This window comes from Orussus abietinus, unplaced genomic scaffold (assembly GCF_000612105.2).
Source record: "Orussus abietinus isolate OABI.00-Male unplaced genomic scaffold, Oabi_2.0 scaffold664, whole genome shotgun sequence".
Taxonomy (NCBI): domain Eukaryota; kingdom Metazoa; phylum Arthropoda; class Insecta; order Hymenoptera; family Orussidae; genus Orussus; species Orussus abietinus.
This window is the reverse complement of record NW_019394831.1, coordinates 399-26,176: the sequence shown is the minus strand read 5'-3', so window position 1 is coordinate 26,176 and position 25,778 is coordinate 399. Positions and strand designations below refer to the sequence as shown.

The 25,778-nt window shown below is 40.4% G+C and overlaps 2 protein-coding genes across 3 annotated transcripts; one reads left to right on the top strand and one right to left on the bottom strand.

Moving 5' to 3' along the window:
- Positions 1–3,883: 3,883 nt before the first annotated feature.
- On the bottom strand, positions 3,884–4,702 carry LOC105700168. Its single transcript, XM_012425810.1, has one exon. The coding sequence runs from the start codon at positions 4,700–4,702 to the stop codon at positions 3,884–3,886; it is 819 nt and encodes a 272-aa protein (XP_012281233.1).
- A 14,132-nt stretch (positions 4,703–18,834) lies between these two features.
- On the top strand, positions 18,835–25,533 carry LOC105700193 (ADAM 17-like protease). Of its 2 annotated transcripts, none has more exons than XM_012425847.2 (14): positions 18,835–19,020; positions 19,094–19,232; positions 19,314–19,414; positions 19,585–19,706; positions 20,937–21,087; positions 21,218–21,396; positions 21,474–21,668; positions 21,743–21,881; positions 21,956–22,110; positions 22,179–22,259; positions 22,352–22,560; positions 22,671–22,909; positions 23,014–23,129; positions 24,686–25,533. In XM_012425847.2, exons 1-14 carry the CDS (start codon positions 18,960–18,962, stop codon positions 24,986–24,988), a joined length of 2,190 nt encoding a protein of 729 aa, XP_012281270.1. In that variant the 5' UTR covers positions 18,835–18,959; the 3' UTR covers positions 24,989–25,533. The 2 variants fall into 2 exon arrangements, with proteins under 2 accessions (XP_012281270.1, XP_012281269.1); XM_012425846.2 differs by having other exon boundaries at positions 21,203–21,396.
- Positions 25,534–25,778: the final 245 nt, after the last annotated feature.

Genomic DNA, 25,778 nt, shown 5'->3' with positions numbered 1-25,778 from the left:
GCTGAGCGCCACAGTTCATTATCATTCCGCGAGGGGCGCCATCGAATGTCGTACAAAAAGTCGTATGAGGGTTGACCTATCATGTGAGTGCGAAAATGGTAGTTCGTGACTGGAGGGACGACGATGACGATATGAGAACAACGATTCTGAGAGTGCCGAAAACTTTATCGTGCCATATCTTTACGTACATAGCAGCAATCAGAGTCGGGTAAATTTTAAAAAATTCCTGATTTTTTACTGAATTTTTTGAGTTGATCGAAAGTTCATTTCTTTATCTGTAGCAAAGAAGAAATTATATTTTCATTTCCCCCATTCCTGAAATCCTGATCCTTACTGTATATAACTCTGTAGCGTCTCGCTCGAACTCAACGCGCAGGGCGCATTTCTCGCATCGCTCAACGCTACGAGTTTCTTGATATGTCCTTCGGATCGGATGACACGGGACATAGCGGTCGTGAATTAAGGGTGGCGCTTCTATCTCGATGATGAGCGTATTTAACCCTTCGATAGTGAAAAGTTCATTTCCGATGACACGGACCAGATGATGTTTGAACTATCGCACAGCGGCCTCCCACAGTCCTCCGAAGTGGGGTGACAAAGGCGGATTAAACTTCCAGTCGATTCCTTGATTGGGGAGATGGGTGTGAATTGTTGTATTATTGGCAGTGTTTTGTAGATGCTGTAATATCTTCTTCAATTCGTTGTTTGCCCCCATGAAGTTGGTTCCGTTGTCGGAACTGATCGGAGCGGGTTTGCCCCTTCCATCTATGAGTCGTTTGAGGGCTCCTAAGAATCCCGCTGTACTCATGTCGCTGACTAGCTCTAGATGAACTGCCTTGGTTGACATACAAATAAATACTGCGACATAGACCTTGATTTTATTCCTGTTTCGAAATTTCTTCTCCTTTATGTAAAACGGGTCGCAGTAGTCAGCCCCCCACGTTAAAAAAAGGCCTGGTGGCTCCGATGACTCTTGACTTCGGTAGATCGACCATGACGTACTTGAGAATGGTCGGATTTGCTCGAGTACATGTAACGCATCTTCGTAGGATCTTCCGTATTTGATTACGACCACCCAGAGGCCAATATCTCTGTCGAACAGCGTATAGTGTGTTCTGCACACTGGAATGTAAGTGGTTCAAACGATATTACCTGATGATGAGGTGTTTCACGTGCTCGCTCTTGGGAAGAATGAGCGGACATCTTTGTGTAAATATGATGTTAGTATTTTTCAAACGGCCGCCGACTCGCAACAATTCTTTTTCATCAATGAAAGGGTTGAGTGGTACCAGTTAATTTGATTTTGGCATGTCCTTCCCATGGTGTGTCCTGAGTTGTTCGAAATCGTTAGCGAAGACTCTTTCTTGTACCGTTCTGATGATCCACTGGTGAGCGAAATGTAGCACTTTAGTCGTTAATGGATATCTATTTTTTCACAGCGTTGCGTTGCCCGGTTTAAATCTGAAACAGATGGCTGCAGTACGAATAAGCATGGTGAATGATGAAAATCTGGTGAAATCAAATGGATTAGCGACAGTTTGAAGACAGGTTAGTTTTGCTCCGTGTCTTTAGGAGGAGGTTGAATTAGATTTTGTGGCCACGCCCTCTCCTAATCAGTTAACCAGGATGGACCATGGAACCAGAGTGTGTAGGTTTTGAGCTCGATTGGTTATTGTCCCCGAGACAAGGCGTCTGCGGGATTATCTTGAGATGGAATGTGTCGCCACTGCCATTGGTTAGTTTTTTGTTATATATCAGACACTCGGTTTGCTACGAAGTTTTTAGTTTGTTCGGTTTTAATCAAGTGTACTACGATTGTGGAGTTGCTCCATAGGATGGTCTTTGATACAGGGATGGTTAGTGCTTATGCCACGATGTTATGAAATTTGGAGAGGAGTTGAGCTGCACATAGTTCTAATCTAGGAATGCTGATCGTGTTTAGTGCTGCGATTTTTGACTTAGAGCATACTTGTATGTGATTAAGTGAATCGATGGATCTGAGACATACACAGGCTCCGTACCCAACCTCGCTGGCGTCACGGAAGCCGTGCATTTGGATATCGATCGGATTGAATAATACCACTCTACGGTTTAACCGTAGTTCGCCGCCTATAAGGGATAATTGTTTGCAAAAGTCACTCCAGATCGTATGAAGGTCGGCTGGTATGGATTCGTCGCAATCGAGTTTTGCTTCCCACAACCCTTGGATTATGAATTTTGCTTTAAGGACAATTGGGCCCAATAATCCTAATGGATCAATGATTGCGGCGATTTTGGTCAATATGGTTCGTTTGCTTCCTGGGTGGACTGCATTAGTATTGTAGACAATGGTGTCGTTACCAGAATCCCACAAGCTGCCAAGTGTTTTTAAAGTTTTGTTAACATTCAATAGCAATCTTTGGTTCCTGTGTTCTAGGCGGATATCCTCTACTATTTTCGGTTCGTTGGAAGCCCATTGACGAAGAGTCAGTCCTCCTTCCTTCAATAAATGAGTAATTTCTTGACGGGCTGTTATGACTTCCTCGACTGAGTTGAAATCAGTTAATAGATCATCAACGTAGAAGTCGTTCCTTAAGATGTATCCTGCGATCAGGTATTTTTCGGCTTCGTCGATGGCTAGTTGATGGATGCATCGAATGGCTAAAAAAGGAGCAGATGATAAACCAAAAGTTAATGTGTTCAGTTCGTAGGTAAGCAGCCCTCCGTTGTCATCACGTCAAAGTACTCTTTGATATTTCCGATCCTCTCTTCGTACCGAGAATTGTCTGTACATTTTTTCGATATCACCCCTTAAAACGTAATTGTACTACCTAAATCATAGTATCAATGTAAAGAGGTCATCTTGGATGGTGGGTCTGACCAGTAACGTTTCGTTTAGTGATATCCCGGACGTGGATTTGGCTGAGCCACCGGAGACGACTGGTGGTGGCACTACTTTCCTTGAAGACAGCGTGGTGTGGCAGATAAATCCAGGCTCCGTAAGACCTGATGCTATGGACATATGATTGAGCTCTAAGTATTCCCTGACGATCGCGGTATATTCACTCTTAAACTGAGAATTTTAATTTAATCTCCTTTCCAAGGTGTAAAAAGTGCTGTCTCTCTCGACTCTCCTAACATGTCTCGTTTGGAATTGAAAGGAAGCGCCACGGCAACTCGACCGGAGGCGTCTCGAGAGTACTGATGCAGGAAGTATTCCTCTGCGACTCGTTCTGCTTATGATTAAAAGTTTCGTTTGGGAACTTCTTCGATTTCCCAAAATCGACTTATATCGTTATTGAAGTTCGATAGGTGACATTGGTGTTGTGCTGATGTCGTCGACCAAACGATGGTACCTCCTAAAACCCAACCCAATCGAGTCATCTAGAGGTACAGCTCTTGCCCGAATTCTCGTGACAAGCTGTACTGCCCAATGCGTAGAAGTGATAGAGTTGGCCCGGAACCTATCAGCACGTCGATTGACGCCGGTTTGTAGAACTCTGGGTCGGCGAGCCTGATGTTTTTCGGAATGGGAATCGCCTCTCTGGAAATCACTTGACTTGGCGTGAAGTCCGTGAGCTTGGGAACAATCAGAAAGTTCAATGATTTCTTGTACTTCCTGTATCTCGACTGAACCCAAGCTGTGATTGTCTTTGGTGAACACATACGCTTCACTTAAAGTCCCCACTGGTATAATGCATCGTTTTCTCGGTAACTTCAGAATGGCAGCTAGGTGCTCGGTGATGAAATTAGCTGTCAAATAAGTGTCTAGGAGAGCCCTCCAGGCCACGGGTTGATTGTCCTTGTCAAGTGCATTAATGTTTGCACTTATAATCATTTGGTGTTTTGGTATGCTCGTATTTAGGTTGGTTAGTGGCATGATTTCGACAGATGTCCTTAATTGTCATGCTCCTCTTTGATTGCCCCTTGTGGTCTCTTGGTTGGCCTCTTGTGACCTGTCTTGAGCAATGGCTTGATGTAACAGTGTGTTGTGACAGTCCTTATAGGTCCAACAGTTGCTCCGAGAGTAGCAACCATTTACTCCATGATTGTCCCGCAAGCAGTTGAACCACATTTTCCCTTCTCTGGTGATTTTTAGCCGTTTTGCTGGTGATAAGCATTTGAATTTTTCGCATCGAAACAGAGGGTGGTGCTCATAGCCACATGTCGGACACTTTCGCTCCGCGTGGCTTAAAAAGGCCTGGTCATGTGTTCTTTTGTACAGCTTCTTCGCCGTTTCTCGAGAGCTGGCGATATGGAGAGGCTTGTCGTTGGTCCTATTAATGAGTCTGGATGCTCGAGTTGTAAGGAATTCGAGCATGTCGTCTAGCTTCGGGAATATGCCTCTTTTGATGATGTTGTTCCATTTGTCTCCAGTGGATTCGTGAATGTTTCGTTCCAGTATAGTCACGATTATTTCTTCGGAGAGCTGTATGTTCAATGATTTAAGGGCGGCCAAATGTTGACGTATGTCAGCTATTAATTTAATTAAACCACCTGGGGTTTCGCTGTCCTGTGCTGGTAGACTTAATAAAAGGTTCAAGTGTCTTGATGCAATGATACGTGTGTTTGAATAGGCATGCTCCAATAATCTCCAACTCTCTGCGTAGTTCTCTCGTGTGATGGGAAGTATCTTCAATTTCTCGAAGGCTGGCCCTGTGAGTGCTCGTCGCAGGTGTGTCAGTTTGTCCACACCATTGATGTCGTCTTGATTATAGATCATTACATCAAATTCAGAGTTGAAGAAGATACAGTTTTCACAGTTCCCACTGAATCTGGGTAAGGATGGTTCTGGCAATTTCGGTCTCCGACGTTCTGACGTACTGGCGATAAGATCCAATCCGATCCGATAGATCCTCGCTAAGAGCGTCAAAGTCAGAGAAGGCCCTTTGAAACTTGTCAAAGCGTTCTTGGTTTTTTTTGGTATCAATAGTCTTATGTTGGTAGACGGATAGGAAAGACTTCAGTATTGTGTTTTGACCTTTCCAGAGTCGCATTTTGTTGGTGATGAAATGTATCCTCGATAGCGCATCTTCCGAGGTCTGGGGACCGTCCATGTGAGGAATCCTGAAGCGCGATGTCAATCGATGTGGTATGCGGTCCGATCCTTGCCTCCTCAGTCCACTGATGTCGAAAACTGATGATGTATTCGTTATATATCCGGCTCGAAGGATCAAAATGATCCGCACTAAGTATACCGCGCGGAACCCAAGCTATATTGTTCACTTGCATGATTCTAATAATAGTGTGGGGAGAAAATGTTGTCTATTTATCGAGATCCATGACAGTACTGAGCTTTATTATTTTAGATTAACCCTTCTGGGAGTGCTGGGTTGTCCCAAATTCCTGGTGGGGGTAACACGGCTTATATGATGATAGAAAAACAACGTTGGTCAGTGACCTGTGCATTGGGAAGGTCCCAATTTGTTTTGGTCGGCTATACTGTGGATGCGACGAGCTCGCAGCTCAACATTCCGGGACAGAACATACAAGGTTTAAAGTTCTGAGAGGTGGCCATCACATTTTCCGACGGTTTTCGGACTGCCCAAATCCCGGTGGATGTTTCTCGCATCTGCGACCACGGTAGCTCGTCCGGGAAGGTTGTTTTCTTAAAAGTGATATTTCTAGCGAGTGGTTGCGAATTTTTTCAGATGAGATATAGGGTTTGAGGGCCTGTGAGGCGTCCACGACATTTTCAGACGGTTTGAGGGCGTCCCAACTCCCGGTGAATGTTTCTCGCACCTGCGACCACGGTAGTTCATCCGGAACGATTGTTCTCTTCAAATTGATCTCTTGAGCGAGTGGTTACGATTTTTTTTTCAGATGAGATCCAAAATTTCAAGGTTTGTGAGGAGTGCATGACATTTTCAGAAAGTTATCGGGCGGCCCAAACTTCGGTGAATTTTTCTCGCACCTGCGACTACAGGTGCTCATCGGGGAACGTTGTTCTCTTCAAGCGACCCTCTCGAGCGAATGGATGCGATTTCTTTCAAAGGAGATACAAAGTTTGAAGTTCTGTGAGGTGTCCATCACATTTTCCGTCGGTTTTGGTGCGGCCCAAGGTCCGGTGAATTTTTCTCGCACATGCGACCACAGGATATCGTCGAGGAACGCTATTCTCTTCAAATTATCCTCTCGCGCGAGGGGCTGCAATTTTTTTCAGAGGGGATACAGGGTTTGAGGGTCTGTGAGGTGGCCATGACATTTTCAGGCGATTTTCGGGCTGCCCAACCCCCGGTGAATGTTTCTCGCATCTGCAACTACTGTAGATGCTCAGAAGTTCAGAGGAGATACAGGGTTTTACTTTCTATGAAGGGTCCATGACAGTTTGTGACGGTTTACGGGCGGCCCAACCCCTGTGAATGTTTCACGCACCTGCGACCGCGGTTGCCCTTCAGGGATGGTCGTTCTCTTCGAATTGACCTCTCGAGCAAGTGGCTGTGATTTTTTTCAGAGGAGGTACAGAGTTTTAAGTTTTGTGAGGTGTTCATGATATTTTCAAAATGTTTTCGGGCGGCCCAAATTCCGGTGAATGTTTCTCGCACCTGCGACCACAGGAGTTTGTCGAGGAAGGTTGTTTTGTTCAAACTAACCTCTCGAGCGAGTGGCTGCGCTTTTTTGCACAGCAGATACAGGGTTTTAAGCTTTGTGAGCGGTCCATGACATTTTCAGAATGTTTTCGGGCGGCCCAACCTCCGGTGAAATTTCCTTGCCTTTTTGATCACGGAAGCGCGATGTAGAAGGTTGTTCTCTTCAAATTGATGTCTTGAGCGGGTGGCTGGCATTTCTTTCCAGAGGCGATGCGGGCTTTTAAGTGTTGTGAGGTGGCCATGCCATTCTCAGATGGTTTTCGTGCCGCCCATACCCCGGGAAATGATTCTCGCCCCTACGACGATCTCTGTATCTCCTTTGAAAAAAATCGCGGCCACTCTCTCTCGAGAGTACTTTGATGAAAACAACGTTCCCGGACGTAGTATCGTGGTCGCAGATGCGAGAATCATACACTGGGGTTTAGGAAGCCCAAAAACCGTCTGAAAATGACTCGACCTCTTCACAAAACTTCAAACCCTGAAGCTCCACTGAAGAAAATCACAGACTCGAGAGAACAATCTGAAGAAAACAACCTTCCCCGACGCACTACCGTCGTCGCAGGTGCGAGAAGCTTCCATCGGGATTTGTGCAGTCCGGGAACCGTCGGAAAATGAAATGTCCACCTCACAAAACTACAAACCTTGTATCTCCTTTAAAGAAAAACGCAGGCACTCGCCTGAGATGTCAATTATAAGAGAACAACGTTCCCCGACGAACCCCTGTATTCGCAGGTGCGGAAAACATTTTCCGGGATTTGGGCCGTCCGAAAACCGTCTGAAAATGTTACGGACGCCTCACAGTTCTTTAAACCCTGCATCTTCGCTGAAGAAAATCGCAGCCACTCGCTCGAGCGGTGAATTTCAAGAGAACGACCTTCCCCGATGAAATACGACTGTCGCAGGAACGAGAAACGTTCACCGAGGGCCCGTGAACCGTGTGAAGAAATCAAGGGAACCTGACAAAACAGAAACCCTGTATCTCCTCCGAAAGAAATCGCAGTCGTTCGATCGAGAAGTCAGTTTGAAGCGAACATCGTTTCCAGAGAAGCTACAGTGGACGCAGGTGACAGAAACATGACATTTTCAGACGGTCTTCAGGCTGCCCAAACCCCAGTCAGTGTTTCTGTCACCTGCGACCACTGTAGCTCCTCGGGGAAAGATTTTTTCTTCAAATTGACTTCTCGAGCGAGCGGCTGCAATTTCATTCAGAGGAGATATAGGGTTTTATGTTTTGTGAGGTTGTCGTGATATTTTCAGACGGTTCACGGGCTGCCCAATTCCCGGTAAACGTTCCTCGCACATGCGTCAGCAGTATTTCGTCGGGTATGGTTGTTCTCTTCAACTTGACCGCTTGAACGAGCGGATGCGATTTCTTTGAAATGTGGTACTGGGTTTTTGATTTGTAAGGTTTCCATGACATTTTCAGACGGGTCACGGGCTGCCCAACCTCCGCTGAATGTTTCTCGCGTCTGTGACAACGGCAGCTCGACGGGGAAGGTTGTTCTGTTCAAATTGATCTCTCGAACGAGCAACTGCGCTTTTTTGCACAGCAGATACAGGGTTTTAAGCTTTGTGATGTGTCCATGACATTTTCAGAATGTTTTCGGGCGGCCCAACCCTAGTGAATGTTTCTCGCAACTGTGACCACGATAGCTCGTTGGGGATGGTTGTTCTCTTCAAATTGATCTCTCGTGCGAGTGGCTGCGATTTTTTTCGGCCGCGTTCAAGTAATTAACAGAGGGAACGGAGGATCAATTCCTCCACGAGAACTGTAGTCTCGAATAAATTGTGCCATCTACTTGTAACGTTAACCCTTCGTTGTCCATGCCTTTTTCTGACACGTAATTTTATAACTCGTATTTATATTTCAAAATGCAAGTAAACAATTTAATTTCATCTGTTTTTGCCAATGTGGCTATTTCGAGTTATGTCTGTTGTTTAACTTTTTCGAGTGTTGATTTAGTTGATGGAACAAGTATCATTCTGATCGATTCTTTCCTAATATTCTCATTTCTCTGGAAGTATTTAATTTTAAAAGGAAATAAATTCAAAATCTATTTAAAATTGGAAATCCACAATAGTTTATTGTTCTTATTTCGAATACGATATAGAAAATGCTATTTTACATTTTAGATACCTATTTCGATTGCATTCAATTCGTAAAAGTTGCTCAGATTTGCGTTTATAAAAAACTCGGATATGGAAAGTCTTTTTTATGTTTACGGGTGCTCATTTACATGTTTACTTGATTTACAGGTGTCTATCTATTCGAGGAATACGAAGAATGGTGTAGAAGGTAAATATACATATAAGAGACATGAAATCATGATTTCGTTTCTATGTCCGAATGTGGATGCATTGTAAATTTTCCTACGGCATTTCACTGTGTAAATATTAACAAACTATTTTTTTAGAGCTAAGGTAAAATTCTAACTACGCTTCAGTGGATGGAACAATTTAATCGATAAGAAATTTGTTAACTTTTAATAAAACATATTTCAATATATTCTTTAATTCTGTAAATAATCATTTGACAAAAACTACGTTAAGTGTGTCAAGTACACTCCACAATAATATTTAAATAATTTTCATTAATTGTTTCTGTTTATAAACATTTATTTTCTTTAGGAAATTCATTCTGCCCCTTGGGCTATTCAAATGCCGCGCTGCTCACGCCGCTAGTATCCCGCGCGGCCGGAGAGGGTAGTAGGTGCGTTAGGAAACCATCGACGAATGCCAGTGTAATACGTTAGCGTCCCGCATCCACCGTGGGGGGCAGCGCAGGACGCGACCGCGTGACCCTGTCCGTGAGCAATCTCTCAACTCACTGTGTATCCCAACTCATCTCTGGCCTGTATCATAAGTTTCTATGGACACTTTTGTATTCTTTGCATTGGTCAAAGAATACAAACGTCTCCGTAGAAACCCAGAAGGATACAGGCCTTCGATGCCCGGAAAAGTTGGCTAACATTTTAGTTGTGTTGCCAACTACATGGTGGCGCCGCGGTCGCTTCGATCCCCTCTCCCCCTGCCATTTTCTATTTCATGTTCTCTCATTATGATGGAAACATATCCTCTCTTCATCTTACTCACACTGTCTACCGGGCTTCTCCCCCTCTTTTCGGAGAAACTCCGCCTCGTTCTATATATCTCTCTTTCTCCCGTGGTGTGGAATACAGTTAGCTAACACATGCGTTCTTTCTCTTGGAGATCGTCCATTCTATGTGCAGCTCTTTTTCTCTGCCATGTAGGATACGTTGACTAATACGTGCGTTCTCTCTCTTACAGACGTCCTTCCCTTCCCTTGTATGTATCTCTCCGCGGGCGGGAAGCTCCCATCGTTCTATGCGCGTCTGTCTTTCTCCGCCATGTAGGATACGTTGGCTATCACATGCGTTCTTTCTTTTGCAGATCGCTTGTTCCCCATTCGTGCATGCATTAACGGACAAAGTTTCCGCCGTTTTATGTCTGTCTTTCTTTCTCCTATTATGTATCATACGTTTTTATTTACCTATTATGTATCGTGTTTCGGTTCGAGCGTCCACATGCTATGGGTTAGGGCATTTAAATACCACGTGTATATTTCTATACGTAAATAAAGGAATATTGCAATACAGAATGCCATTGAGAGGTGTTTCTGTATATCGTGGATGCGATATATTTTTTAAGTCTTCATTAATTATATCAAGATATAATGAGCGAGAAATGTGCAATTTAACACAAGTCTCAATCTCTCAGCGAACAGCTATGAAGCCTTCTGTGGTATCTCGGTTAAATCTGGTTTTTGTCCCGTGTCATGGGTCGTGTTGGGTGAGGGGAAAGGGGGACTAACCCCCGCTTAGGGCAGCTCACGCCGTCCATGCTCTCCCCCTCACTCTTTAATGCTTTAATGCGTCCGTGCTGCCATCTAGCGTCCCGTTTGGTTATTATTTATTGGGTATCAAGTAGAGAGAAGATGAGAGTAGCCAGGCCCAAGGGGTCACAGCTATCAAATTTTTGCGACACAAGCGCTGTTATTCCTGCGCATGCCTCTGGTACTCGAGGCACCGTTTCAAAAAATACGGCGAAGGTTAAAGCGGCATCTCTGATTCAAACCGTTTACTTGAGGCATCGAATTAGACAAGTGATACGTCGCCATCTGCCAGTCATAACAAGTACCTGAAGTACCGAATCATAGCCCCATCTTTGAATTGTATTAAGAGTTTGAAGCGTTATTTTAGGAATGCAGTAAGGCTGTCACGGCGCCTGCAGAAATATAATATATTTGTAAAGAGAGAATGCCGTAACCAGTACTCTAAGTAGACTATAATTTCATTTATAATATGTTAATGACAATATAATATATTAAAACGATAGCACCTGGGAGGCCACTTTAAACGGTTTCGGGATTTTAATGAGCTTTAAACATATTAATCTAGGACTAAAATAACAAGACACGTGTCCGAGCATTCGTTCGAACGGACCTTATAGCTTGAATTGTCAACATTTTTAATTCACAGATATCCAATATGAACCATATATATCTTAAGAGTAAAAAGGTATTCATTAACCTAGGGTGGCACTTGTTGGGGCGTATGCTCGAATCTTGTCTCCGCTTATTTTTTTTCAATTTTTAACTTCATTTTTCACGAAGAATTGATCTTTTTGGCATGTTATCTGCCCAAATTAATTTAGCTCAGTAGCGAATTAATACAGGAGCTTGACATCTTTCCATTAAATTTGTTCAAAAATAAATTTATGTAACTGATCATAAAATTAAAAACTCATGTTACGAAGCTACCCGATTTTTCTCAAAATAGAGATGCGCGCATTCTATTAAGTATGAGTCAGTTACCGGAAGATAAATATTGAATCCAAAGCACCGATAGTATCATCTGATTAAACCGGAAAAATAACAATGAGTGGAACAATCATCGAGGAATGTTTTGGCTTATTCGCACGCCTTCCGCACCGAACTGTACTCTGGACCAAAACACGGGACCTACTCTTCCGTCAACATAGTGACTTCCTGAGCACGTTCGATCAAGCTTCTAATAACAAAATCCAAAAACAAGGAAATTGGACCCTGCCCTCGCGGGCATCTCAAGGATAAGATCTCGTATAAAAACGGCACCGAAAAAGAGCAGCAAGGAGTCTAAAGAGGGCAGTCTAAAGAGAGCAGTCTTAAGAGTTCAGTCTCAGGAGCTAGGCTGGGGCTCTCTGAAGAGCTGACCGTACTGTAGTAACAGTTGTGCGTGTCGGTACTCCGACACCCATGAACCAGCAGTGAGAAGAACGACAGCGCTGCGAATTCCGGACCAGCGGGAGAATGTTAGGAAGCTCCAACCCTAGGGCACGCCCCAGTTTGAAGGTGTTCACGTACAGTTCATCGCAACCGGCAAGACGTAGGAGGGACGTCACCGGAAGTAAAGGCCTCTGCGAAGCCAAGGTACAGGTCCTCTTCGAAGAGTTCCACTCTTCCACTCTTTCTCTCTTTCACTCTTTCATCACTCTATTTCGAACACTATTCCAAATTACTAACCCGCAACAGAATTCGATATTCATCTTGCGGTAACGACTACCAAATTCTAACTCCTCAAGTATAAATCGCAACTCATTAGCCGCCCTTGCTGAGTAAGGCAAAGGGCATCTTGCAAGCAAAGAATCTCGCGTCAGCATTCAGCAATTGATACGCGGACATGTATCGTTACACTTCCGCAAACCGCTAGCGCGCGGCCTCCAACGTCCTTGTCTCGTCTCGCGACGATCCGCTTAGCACAGTATATCTTTTGCGCGCCTTACCCCCATGGACATTGTATCCCTTGCATTATAAATAGAACTATTTCATTCAATATAAAACGATGACTTGAATCTCATGAAACCTTAAAACCCTCCTGTGTCCTCATTGCAACTTTCCAACCACCCTCTGAGAACCAAAAACCTATCGATCCCACTAAAGAGGTTGATCTAGCCGCTCGGGTTATCCTATCCACATTTCTTAAAGCATAAACTGGTTACGCGTGCGTACGAGTTAATTTCTCTACAAACAGTATACCGCTCGGAGGAATCTGCAAAATTCCCCCGACCTCGCTAGCCACTCGGCCGCCACGTAACATTCATCTAAAAATGTGCATACAACGCGTATTAAATGACTTTCGAATATCAAATTAAAAATTTTTTTTTTTAATTTTCACAAAACTACAACACGATGTTATAAAATTATGAATGAACTTAGAATTTTATAATAAATGTATACTAATCCACTATTAAGACATCAAATTTATAATTTTACTGCAACCTTATGTATAATACTAAATGTGTATGAATTTTTTCAACACTGTGAATAACCCTGGTGCCGATGTTCTAACCCCTCCAACAACCGACACTAATGAAGGATACTTTATTTTTCAGATATACAGGGTGTCCCATTAAAAAAAAATGCTCTTATACACTGAGAGAAAAAAAAAACTCTTTCTAAAAAAGAAAAATTCTTGAGTCGAATAGATGAGATTTTACTACTGGTTACAGCAAGAAAATAAGTCGAAGAGTCGATGAAATGAAATTAAGACAAATTTTGAACAGAATTCAATTTTCTTAAGCTGAACTTCACCGAATTCGTTTGACTTGTTATCCATACATTTTCTATATATAAACGCATTAGAAAGAATAGTTCAAAGAGAGAAACACTTTGAAGGAACTAATTATATCGAAGGGATATTCACTCGGAAATCAAATAAAACGATTTCCTTCTTTGCGAACCGATCGCCTTTGATTTTATATGATAAAGGACGATGTGATTCGGTAAAAAGTGATGCTCGGCCTTAAAATTGTGTCATTGTTTCGATGATTTTCAACGATTTCTAGGAAGTTCTGCTTGCGATTTGCACGTGATTTCAAGAACTAAAATACATGATTAACTGAGTGAATAACCATTCGTTTAATATTCTTGTAACAAACTGTAGTTTAATGAAATTACCAACATCTCTGAGATTTTCGTTTAAACCTCGGAGAGTTATGGATGAACTTGTTTTTATATCGGCTTCAAACAACATTCATTGGCCAATAACCATCTCATCTACAAAGTAATTTTTCGCTCAGTATATCTCGAGAACGATACATTATATGAAAAAAATGTTATAGATATAACTTAAAGCGATCGGAGGAAGTCACTATATGGGGTGATCATATTTTGAGCCTTATGTCCGCATTAAGCCCAGTAAGGCTCTGGTTAATGTTCTTTAACTGAAATCCCCAATGTTTATCGGGGTTTCGGATTTTACGATTTACAACACAAACTATTTTGATCTCTTTATCATTTTTCGAAAAAAAAAAAAAACCCGTAACAAGCCCGAGACATCGATCAAAGTTACTATCGTACAGTTCGTTGGAAAGTGACTTTTTCCTATAAAGATTGAGAAAAGTAGATTTAGACAGAAGCTATGCACTTAAGGGTGCTCACCCTCCACCGATTTTGCAGGGCCTCGCGAAGACAACGGTTTCGAACGTAATTATCAATGGATCGAGTTCAACGAGGGTTCGTTTTAAAGATAAAATGTTGTGTGTTTATATGGAAACGATTGTTACGTAGGCACCGTTTACGAAATAGTCATAACCCGGTAAACCGAAAGGTAGCCATTGAAGTCCATAAATTAGCACGCGATTTTGACGCATCATCGACCGCGAGTTTGGAGTCTTTGGTTCTCGGCTTTCAGTTCTTAGCGAGTCTAAGACCGAAACCATCGAACTCGGAGGATGACTTGCACCCGGGCTACAGTTGTCCTGCTCGGTACTCCGGCAATCCAAGAGCATCAAGTCAGGAAGGGACGGCGGCATCACTACATCCGTTGGACGGGAGGCTTCGAGGAGACCTCCAACCCTAGGACACGTCCCGGGCGGAACGTGTTCACGTACAGTCATCCAGTTGATTGATCCAAGGAGGACGTCACCGAATTTGGCCGCTGATGGAGCCAGGCCCTTTCGCAAGCTCGGGTCACTTTCATTTTTCATCCTGACGTCATCTTTCATCCAAACTACAAATGCGCAAATTCCATGCCTAGCTTCGGATAACCGGATAGATTAAGTCCTTTTGTATCTCCGCCCAAACATTTCAATACCTTGCCTTGCGCTAGAATCACGCAAACCTCGTAAATTCTAAATCCAAGAAACTTCATGTTAGCATATTAAGCGTCCAGTGGCCTACTGCCACTGACCGCCTTATCGCGTCACCCGAAGCTCCGCAACGCGGAACGAAACCGAACCACAAGAATTAGACTTGAGGGCCCTGACGGACCCTCATGACTGGTAGAAATAGCACTTGACAAGAGACAAATACAATCATCCTCGTCAACTTATCAATAACCTCCATTTATTGAGCCCTCCTCAGCTCCTCATTCCTATTAATTCCACCAGAAGATTTGGTCTAGCTGCTCGGACCATTTCCTCACAAGAATATCTAAACCGTTACGTAGACGTACGAGGTATGACTTCTTTAGGCACAACCTGAATATTTCCCCCGGCCTCGCATTCCCTCGGCCGCCATGTAACACGATAATTGATGTGGTCACTTCCGTATGAAAAAAAAATTCAACAACATAATTTGCATGCATTTTTAACTAGAAATAAATTGCTTGATCGAAAATCGGTCCTACATAAACAACCGTCAACATTTTATCTTTAAAATGAGCACTCGTAGAATTTGATCAGTTGAGAAATAGTCAGAATCGTTGCCAAATGAAGCATCTTTTTAGCGAGTTTTGGGTTCGTAACATGGATCTAACAATATATGGATGAAGCGCAAGTTCCATCTTACAAGGAAGGTACCTGAGGTGTCCCCCTCCGATTTTGTTCATTTTTAAATATGTTATAGAGGACTAAAATCTAAAGGACCCGTGTTTTTTTTTATCGGCGGATAAACACTTTTAGAGGATGAAATTAGGCTTCAAGGTTGGCCGTACAAGGGGGTAAGTTGGCTGTTTCATGTAGAAGCACTCGACCGATTTTCATGAAACAACTGTCCAAATGTAGGGAATGAAGAATTATGAAACATGCATTTGGAATTTTTCGAAAAAATTCATTTTTAAGGGGTGAGCCACCCCTTTGAATACTTCCTTTATCCCTTACGCGAGCAGTAATTGTTCTATCCAAATGAAACTTCTTTTGTATTGTTCTGGTCTGTAAATTAACCAAGTTTCATTTGGATAGAGCAATTACTACTCGCGTAAGGGGTAAAAGAAGTATTCAAAGGGGTGGCTCACCCCTTCAAATTGAATTTTTTCGAAAAATTCCAAATGCATGTTTCATAATTCTTCATTGCCTACATTTTGACAGTTGTTTCATGAAAATCGGTCGAGTGCTTCTACATGAAACAGCCAACTTACCCCCTTGTACGGCCAACCTTGAAGCGTAATTTCATCCCCTAAAAGTGTTTATCCGCCGATAAAAAAAAACACGGGTCCCTTAGATTTTAGTCCTCTATAACATATTTAAAAATGAACAAAATCGGAGGGGGACACCTCAGGTACCTTCCTTGTTAGACCAGGGGACAAACTGGCGCATCGGAAAGGAAGGGGTAAAACAGTCATATTGTTATCTCAACTCTCAGCCTCCTCATTTGAAGGTCACCTACTCCATATTTCCTATTTGCTCCAACTTATTTCTTTTTGCCAATCCTGTATGTCAAACATAATTTTTAACCATCTTTATGTTACATGTGGCACATTGTAGTTCATTTACTGTTTATCTGATCACAGCCCACACCGTTCTTTGCTTGCGAAACTTAAAGTGACAATTAAATCTCAGCCAATCAAAGGAAGCTAAGATTTTGTCACAACAATATGACTACCTTCCTATTATCCCGACTGTTCCTCCCCTACTTATTCCGGCACACCCCCTCTTACTTGAGTTCCATCCCTTTGGGTCACATTCCGTGGGGTTTAACCCCCCGAGACGTAACTCAAAGGATTCTTCCGGCGATCACGATGCCATCAAGACGTCCGCCTTATCTTACAACAAATTGTTTTATTAACAATTGTTTTATAGGAAATACCTACACAACAAAGACCAGTGCATTAAAAAAGCGACACCCAAGACAACCAACAAAACCCAAAACTAAACAACATGACATATTAAGACCTACACAGAAATAAAGCACGCGGGAGACGTTCTAGTAACCCCGCGTCACCACACAAAGAAGCAATCGCATGCAGAGCTATTACCTCCTCATGCTCTTACAACCCATAAAGAAGACAAACACAAATACAGAAGAAAGCAATTACACACAAAACAGTTTAACAGTTTGAGTTGGCTAAGGAGTCCTAACGGATATTGCAGGCCAAAATAGGTACCGCAAAGCACTAACGCAGAAAACCAAAAAACAAAACGTAACCCAATGGGTCCTCTTTGTGTTACGACCCGTGGATAAAATCCCCCTTGGTGTGACCCGCAGGGGGGACCCTTTGCGTCGGCTCGGCTCGGCTCGGCTCGGCTCGGCTCGGCTCGGCTCGGCTNGTATTTTTTTTTATTAAATGTATGAAAAATTAATATTATTTTAAGGTAACTGAAATTATAACATTAATATAACATGTTACATAATATGTTACCTTGCTGAGTGGGAAATAATAACTAACATCTAACTACCATGTTATTTTTATGCTGCATAACATGTTAGTTTCGAAAACGTAACATTTACCCAACAGTTATATAACAGTGTTCACCGGGTCGCCACCAGTGGACGCGAAAACGCATCCTGATGACTCCGCAGTGCGTCGAACACCTTAGTAATCGTCGCCCTCATCAAGATCATGGAAATCCCCACCAAACGGAATGCCGGCCCAAATTCGTCTAAAACCAGCAACCGACACGTAAAAGAGGTTTTGCGTTATTACGACGAGTCCAATATCTGGAAATGTTGGAAACTTTCCATCAATCATTACATCCATTGGACGGGAGGCTTCTAGGAGACCTCCAACCCTAGAGCACGTCACAGGCGAAAAGTGTTCACGCATAGCAAAGAATTCAGAAGACTCCGTAGAAGCCCAGTTCCTGAGGTGCGTAAAGCTGGCACCCCCACCTTTACAAAATTCAAATTTCTTTGTCTTNGGTCCTGGGGCAATTCAAATCCCTGACTGCTCCCGCCGCTATTACCCCAAAGAGGACAGTAAGTGCGCGAGGTAACCATCAACGAATGGCAGTGTACCTGTTGCCAACGTTGCATTTACTATTTCATATGTTCCGTCTCACCATTTTTGTATTTTATATTGCCGCAATGTTTTAGCTATGTCGCTGTAGTAATTGCAACCAGTTTTTTTCCGTATTGCCGCGGATGTAAACTGAGGCATGTCGCGTATGGCTTTTACTTTTCCTTACATAAAAATAAATAGATATTCCTTTTGGCGTTTCATTTGGTAGTATTTGTTGACAATGGAGTAAATTTATTTTATCGGTAGTTAAACAAATTATGACGTATCAATAAATAAACATCAATTATTGTTTCAACTTCATGTCGACCGACTTCCAATTTTTCACCATTGCGAAGCATGCTTTACGTAAATTAGTATGTTGTTGAGTGAAGTATACGGTCTTAATTTATATTAATTTATGGAAAGAATGCCTCCTAATGGTGAGAAATTTGATGATTTTCGACATGACGTTGATATTATATTCGATGTTTTTTATTGATACTTCATAATTTGTTTAACTGTCGATAAAATAAATTTGCTCCATTGTCAACAGATCCATCCAAGTGGAATGCCAAAAGTAATATCTGTTTATTCTTATCTAAGGAAAAGTAAAAATCATACGCGACATGGTTTGGCTTACATCCGCGACTAGGTAAGCCTCGGGAGGTTTTTCGCAGCATTCGCAGCATTCTCACGGATGCTCGCTATGAGCGCGAGGGTCGAACACATACATGCGAATGCATCCTCGAATTGTAACTTGGCTCGTTACGACGCGCGAATTCTTCTAGGAGCGATCGCACTCACACAGATTTGCTGTATGTAGGTTCCGTACGTGAACACCGCAATGCCCAACGCTCCGCATCTGCATTCAATTACAGTGCTAATCTGTATTTCAGAGTATGATTGTATCCGGTGTGCTTTTGTCGGAAAATGTCAGTAGGTAACTGCTTCTCGGATCCGCGCTAGCTCAACCAAACCAGACTGGACTCTACGTTTACCGACGTATCGCTCCTTTTGATGCCTCAGCTACCGCGAGGGCAGCACCGCGTAATAGTTTTGAAGTAGGGGGCCTGGCTATTCTCATCTTCTCTCTAGTATCAAACGTCAACACGAGAACTGGGCTTCTATGGAGACGATGGAGACTTCCGTATTCTTTTGATTGGTTCTGTGTCTCGTTATACTACTTTATGGTTTTGATAATTATCGTATACGACTGGATTGATGTTTGACATAAATGGATAAACTTTGTGTATTTTATTTTACTTGTTATATATTTTTTATCATTAATCAAGCAAGTGAGTTATGTAGTGATTGTCGATGTTTGAGAAGTTGCTTCTTCGTTACCTACGTAATTCCTTGTTATTGTAGGTAGTTTTCACCGAAATTTTAAACATTATGAAACTATTCATACTTCCCAGTTACAACACAGAGTTGTAAAACGAGGAACCCAACATAGTTATCATCCATATAATAAAATTAGTGAACTCGAATTTACTGCTCATGGAAGGTAGAATATTTTTATCTACATTCATTCCTGCACAAAATAATTTTACTGATACTGTACGAATGCAATAATGCTTGTTCACAGAAATTTCCGATTAATTTTATCACCTAGGAGAGAAGTTATTCATTCAAAATTTAAAGCATACGAAGTTAATGGAGATGGAGAAGAGACAACTATTCATTTAGGTATGTACCTTATTTTTTATAAGCTTTATACATCGCTGTTTATTATTGATGCTGAGTTAATTATAATGCAATGTGTATGTATTTTATAATTTGTCAAAATTGATTTTTTAAATTAAATCAAAATTAATTTTTTTATTTAAAATTTATAATAATATGTTTTTGTGTCACAGATCATGATAATTTTTATCATGGCCGTGTTTTTGGAGAGGTGGAATCACATGCCCAAATTCATATTGATAATGGCGTAATTACAGGAAGCATTACCATTCCAAATGAAACTTTTCACATCGAGGTAATGTTTGCCGTTATTATATTTATTTAAATATTTGATATATGTTGTAATATCAGTAAAAAAAATTGTTGCTTACTAATTACCTTTTGGGTGAAAGTTACTTATGAATGTATTGTCTTGGTACCACACTCTTACCTGGAAGTCAAGTCATGTACAAAGAACAAGCAGGGAAGCCTCTAGACCTTAAAGAAAATGTTAGGCAGATTAAATACTGAGTAAAAGAAAATTTGGACCTAACTTCACAAGCGAAGTCCTAACTCAACAAGCGAACAGCTTTTACATGTAGTAATATATAGAGGAAAGTAAGAGTAACAATAATATGGGGTCTCAAATTGCTACATCATTTGTGTGGAAGTGAAATAGGGGGTCAAATGTATTATAATGACTTAGGCTCTACTTTTTGAAATTCGAGGCTTTTGGGAAAAGCATGTGTTTTATACACAGTTTGTCTCAAATATTACAAGTGTTCAGGAAATATGTAAAATGATGATGGCTAAAATAAAACTAAAAGAAATTAATTTTAATTGCAAGTCAAGGTAACTCTACTCCATTAATAGTCCATCAATAAAGAAGAGCTGTCGGATTTCCCAATTCAATAAGAAAGGGACCTTTATTTAAAATCTCTTGGACGATGGTAAATAAAGCAGGCAAACTCATTTTGGTGAACATGTTGCCACTGATGGGCCATTTAAGATTGTACTTTGTAATAACATTCAAGCCATCGATTTTGCTTTCTCTGGGTTAGTAGTCCATAAAAGGTAGAATACAACCAAGGCATGTTAACGAAACAAAATATTACATTCATATGGTGGACAAAAAATAATGAATGAAAAGGCACCATAAGTGCTTACCACTGTATTTACAAAAAATGGAGCTAGGGCTGTTGGTGTTGTGTCCATATAATTACCGTAATATGATATCCAGGTTATGCTCGGCATCTCGTTGGGTCCATAGAACCAATATTTGAGCATATTGAAGGTATTTTTGTAACATTCAATATCTTTCATGATGAGTCTACTGCGTGTTCAATTAATTTTTCAACACCCTGTATATCTTAGAGCATACAGTAAATCGATCAATACTTTTTTTTCATGAATGTACCCAGTCAAACCTACATACTGATATACAACTTATTGCTGTTTGCCATATGGCCAAGTTTGGGACAAAGTTCATTACAATCTATAATATACTTTTATTAATATATTAATTATCACATATATATTTTTTCAGCCATCTTGGAGACATCTTTCTCACACTAATAATGAAACGATGATAATTTACAAATCTTCAGATGTAAAACTTAGTTGGGAACATTTTAAAGATGGAGAAAGCCATATACATGGAGCCCCAAAAACATGTGGATATGTAAAAGAAAATCCTGGTGAATCTAAATACTTATCACTTTTAATTTATATATAAGTTTGCTTGTTCTATTATTGCAAGAAGTTATTTTAGAATATAGATATAAAATTAATACTTACCTTCAAAAATTGTAGATCCATTTCTTACAGAAGATGATCAGAATGATGAAACATTTTTTAAAATCGATGTACACAACAGGACAAAAAGGCAAACAGAGACTTATGAGTATACTCCAACAAAAACCCGCTGCCCATTGTTACTGGTAGCAGATTATCGTTTTTATCAAGAAATGGGTGCCAGCAGTACTAAAACAACTATTAATTATTTGGTTCGTATTTGTTTCACGAGAAACAATTAAAACCATATGGATTATTTAATATGCTTCTCTTTTTTTTTTTAATATAGATAAGCTTAATAGACAGAGTACATAAGATTTACAATGACACATTATGGCAAGAACGTCAGGAACAAGATGGGTTTAAAGGGATGGGTTTTGTAATTAAAAAAATTGTTGTACACAGTGAACCAACTCGTGTACGTGGTGGGGACACTCACTATAACATGGTTCGTGAAAAATGGGATGTTCGCACCTTACTTGAGGTTAATACTATACATATATAAACATTTTCTGATCTGATATCTGTAGTGATTATAAAAGGGCGTTATTCTGGTAGGTTTTCAGTCGAGAGTATAGCCACAAAGATTTTTGCTTGGCTCATTTATTTACCGATTTAAAATTTGAAGGTGGAATTTTAGGACTCGCGTATGTTGGTTCCCCACGAAGAAATTCAGTGGGTGGTATTTGTACTCCAGGTAAATGAATTATACCATGCATAGAACTTTGTACAGATGATTACAATCTGACATCAAATTATGTTTCTTTTTAGAATATTTTAAAAACGGCTATACTTTGTATCTTAATTCTGGACTGAGTTCCAGTAGGAATCATTATGGCCAAAGGGTAATTACTCGTGAAGCAGACTTAGTTACTGCTCATGAATTTGGCCATAATTGGGGTTCTGAGCACGATCCTGATATTACAGTAAGTGAAGATTCTACAAGTGATATTATCTACATAACCCATGAATACTTTATTATTTGTTTTTATAGGATTGCAGTCCAAGTGCAAGTCAAGGAGGTTCTTATTTGATGTATACTTACAGTGTCAGTGGCTATGATGTCAACAATAAGGTATTAAAAATCTTAACTTGGACGAATAAATTTATTTAGAACAAAACATTAAATGTTGTCTTACACGTGAATAAATATATTATATTTTATAGCGATTTTCACCATGTAGTCTGCGATCTATCAAAAAAGTACTTCAAGCCAAATCAGGCCGTTGTTTCTCAGAACCAGAAGAGTCATTTTGTGGTAATTTAAGAGTTGAAGGAGATGAAGAGTGTGATGCTGGTCTACTAGGAACGGAAGACAATGATGCTTGCTGTGATAAGAATTGTAAACTTCGTCGAAGCCAAGGAGCTGTTTGCAGGTTTTTTTTCTTAACTATCTTAATTTTTTATAAGGAATCAATAATATGAGTGCTGGTTTTGGGGAAGATACGAGAGTATTTCAACATTTTCTTGATATTTTCTTATGCAGTGATAAAAATTCACCTTGCTGCCAAAACTGTGTGTACATGCGACTTGGCGTAAAATGTCGGGATGCCCAATACGCAACTTGCGAGCAAGAATCTCAATGCACTGGAGCTTCTAGTGAGTGTCCTAGATCTCCTCCAATGAAAGATGGTACTGGTTGCCTTGAACGTGGTCAATGTAGACTTGGAAAATGTGTCCCATATTGTGAAACGCAAGGGTTACAAAGTTGTATGTGCGATACAAGTACGTATTCATGTTACAAAAGATGCTTTTAACTAAACTGGATAATCGAAGAAAAATCTCACAATCTAATGTTACTTAATACTTCCATCTTCTACATTTCATAGTTGGTGATGCTTGCAAAAGATGTTGCCGAATGAGCCTCAACGAGACTTGCTTTCCTATTGACCCTCAAGATATTTTACCTGATGGAACACCATGCATCCAAGGCTTCTGCAATAAAGTAAATATTAATATCACTAAGAACCTATTTTTTAATGGTAGTCCTAATCTAAATTAAATCATCATTACAATCCTTAAGAGGATATGAAAGGCGCTAAGAAATTTAATCGACGTCGATAAAGTAAAATTCATCTATACCCTTTTTGGAGGTAATGCCGTGTTGAATACTCAAGTGGTAACATAAGCTGGCACGTCGCATTACAAACATTTATGTTTATGTTCAAGTCTTTTACAGTTTACATTGCGAATTGAATGAAGGGTTCCATATGTCATTTCGGTAATGTAATGATAAAAAGATCGATGTAGAACTGCCGAAATCCCATGACTGTTTATATTTTGACGAAGTAACGTCACCATCTGTGGCGGTTAGCTGCAACTAAATGTTTGCTCTAAAAACACGTGTTAGCCGCAAGACAAGCTAGCATTCTCTTGCAATCGTTGGTGAAAGTATTTATCACATTTTTCCATTTGACTCTGTAATATTCTGTTTCTACGGTATTCTACATTGTTCGAGCTAGGTCCTGAAACTCATTTTTTATTCTAAGCCTCCAAGAAGCGTAAAACATCGAAAACATGCACAGACCACGCCATGTTGGTCCTAGTCCATGATAAGTAAATAAATTTCATGAGTTTCACGACCTACTTTAGGGTCTCCATATTCACGTGGTAAAATCTGAAATGAATCGGTACACCCAGTTCGGAGAATACTTTCATCAACGATTTGACTTCTCAGATATATCAGCCTATATATATCTGAAGTCAAATCGTTGATGAAGGTATTCTTCGAATTTAGTGTACCGATTCGTTTCAGATTTTACCACGTGAATATGGAGGCCCGAAAGTAGACCCTGAAACTCACAAAATTTCATTTTTCATCAAAAATTAATTAATTTATCACAGACTATAACGGACATTGCGTGGTCTGTGCACGTTTTCACTGTTTTACCTTTTATGGAGTCTTAGAAACGAAAATTAAGAGTTTCAGGACCTAGCTCGAACAATGTAGAATACCGTAGAAATGGAATATTACAGTCAGATGGAAAAACATGGAAAATGCTTTCACCAACGATTGCAAGAGAATGCTGGCTTATCTCGGGGCTAACATGTGTTTTTAAAGTAAAAATTTAGTTGCAAGTAAACGTCACAGATGGCGACGTTGGTCCTGAACAGTCGTTAGAATAAGGAATTTGCGGGATTTCGACAGTTTTACACCAATTTTTTCATTATTACTTTACCGAAATGACCTATGGAATGCTTCATTTCGTATAATTCTCAATGTAGAGTGTAAAATATTTCGATATAAATGTAAATATCGGTAACGTGACGCGCCAGGTAATTTTACCACTTGAGTATTCAAAATGACGTAATCTTAACTTTTCGACTTCAATTAAATTTCTCAGCACCTTTCATATCATAACACGTTGACCACCATGGTGATTACCAGTGCATCATATTGGTTGCCATTCACTGATGATCACCTGTTGGTCAACGTGCTAATGAATTAGAGGTACAGCTATAGCTGATTTACATATATGAATCATGTCATTATTTTCGCAGGGAATTTGTGAAAAAACCATTCAAGATGTTGTGGAGCGATTTTGGGATATAATTGAAGATATCAATATCAACAAAGTTATGCGGTTTTTAAAAGATAATATCGTCGGAGCGGTAATTATTAGTACTGCTTTGGTTTGGATTCCAACAAGTTGTGTTGTAAGTTATATTGACAGTAGAAAAGTGAAAGATAGTGAAAAGAAATGGCGGTGGAATCATTCTGATGAACTTATACATCCGGATGAACAAAGACAAATTATTTACATAGGTGTTCCTCGCCACAGATTACAACAGACTTCCCAGTGAATTTTTTACAACTGAACCAAAAATGTTTATTTATATAATTAGATATTTACGTCAAACACTAGTCTCTTAATACTCAACAGTTTAGTAAGTGATATAGAATATGTTAACATCGTTTTTGTTCATTCAATCATAGTCATACACGTTATTTAATGATAATTTTGTGACTGTTAAATAACATTCCATTAACTTAATGTATTTTGTACATGTTTTATATGATTTGCTAGTCAGATGTATAATTTTATTCCATTAGAATGCTGTACATGTTTTAAAAAAAATTATTAAAAATGTTTATTCATTTCTGTCCGGCTAGCACAGTTATGGATTATTTATTAAAAATAGTCCATATTCATAAATTATGATTCTATGGATATACATGTTTGAAACTGCTGTTATATAGGCACCCTCTACGCGAATTTCGAATAGTCATAACCCAGTAACCCGAATGATAGCCATGGAATTCCGCAAATTAGCACGCGAATTAGCATGCGAAACGACGTCCTGAGTCCGCCTAACAGAAATCGCGCCACCAACCCAAGTAGACCAGGTCCCCACTGAACACCAAACATAACAGTTATGTAACTTAAAACTAACAAATGACATAACGTTTGTTACAATGTTATAACCTAACAGTTATGTAACTTAAAACTAACAAATGACATAACGTTTGTTACAATGTTATAACCTAACAGTTATGTAACTTAAAACTAACAAATGACATAACGTTTGTTACAATGTTATAACCTAACAGTTACGTAACATAGAGCTAACAGGTTTCATAACATTTGTTATT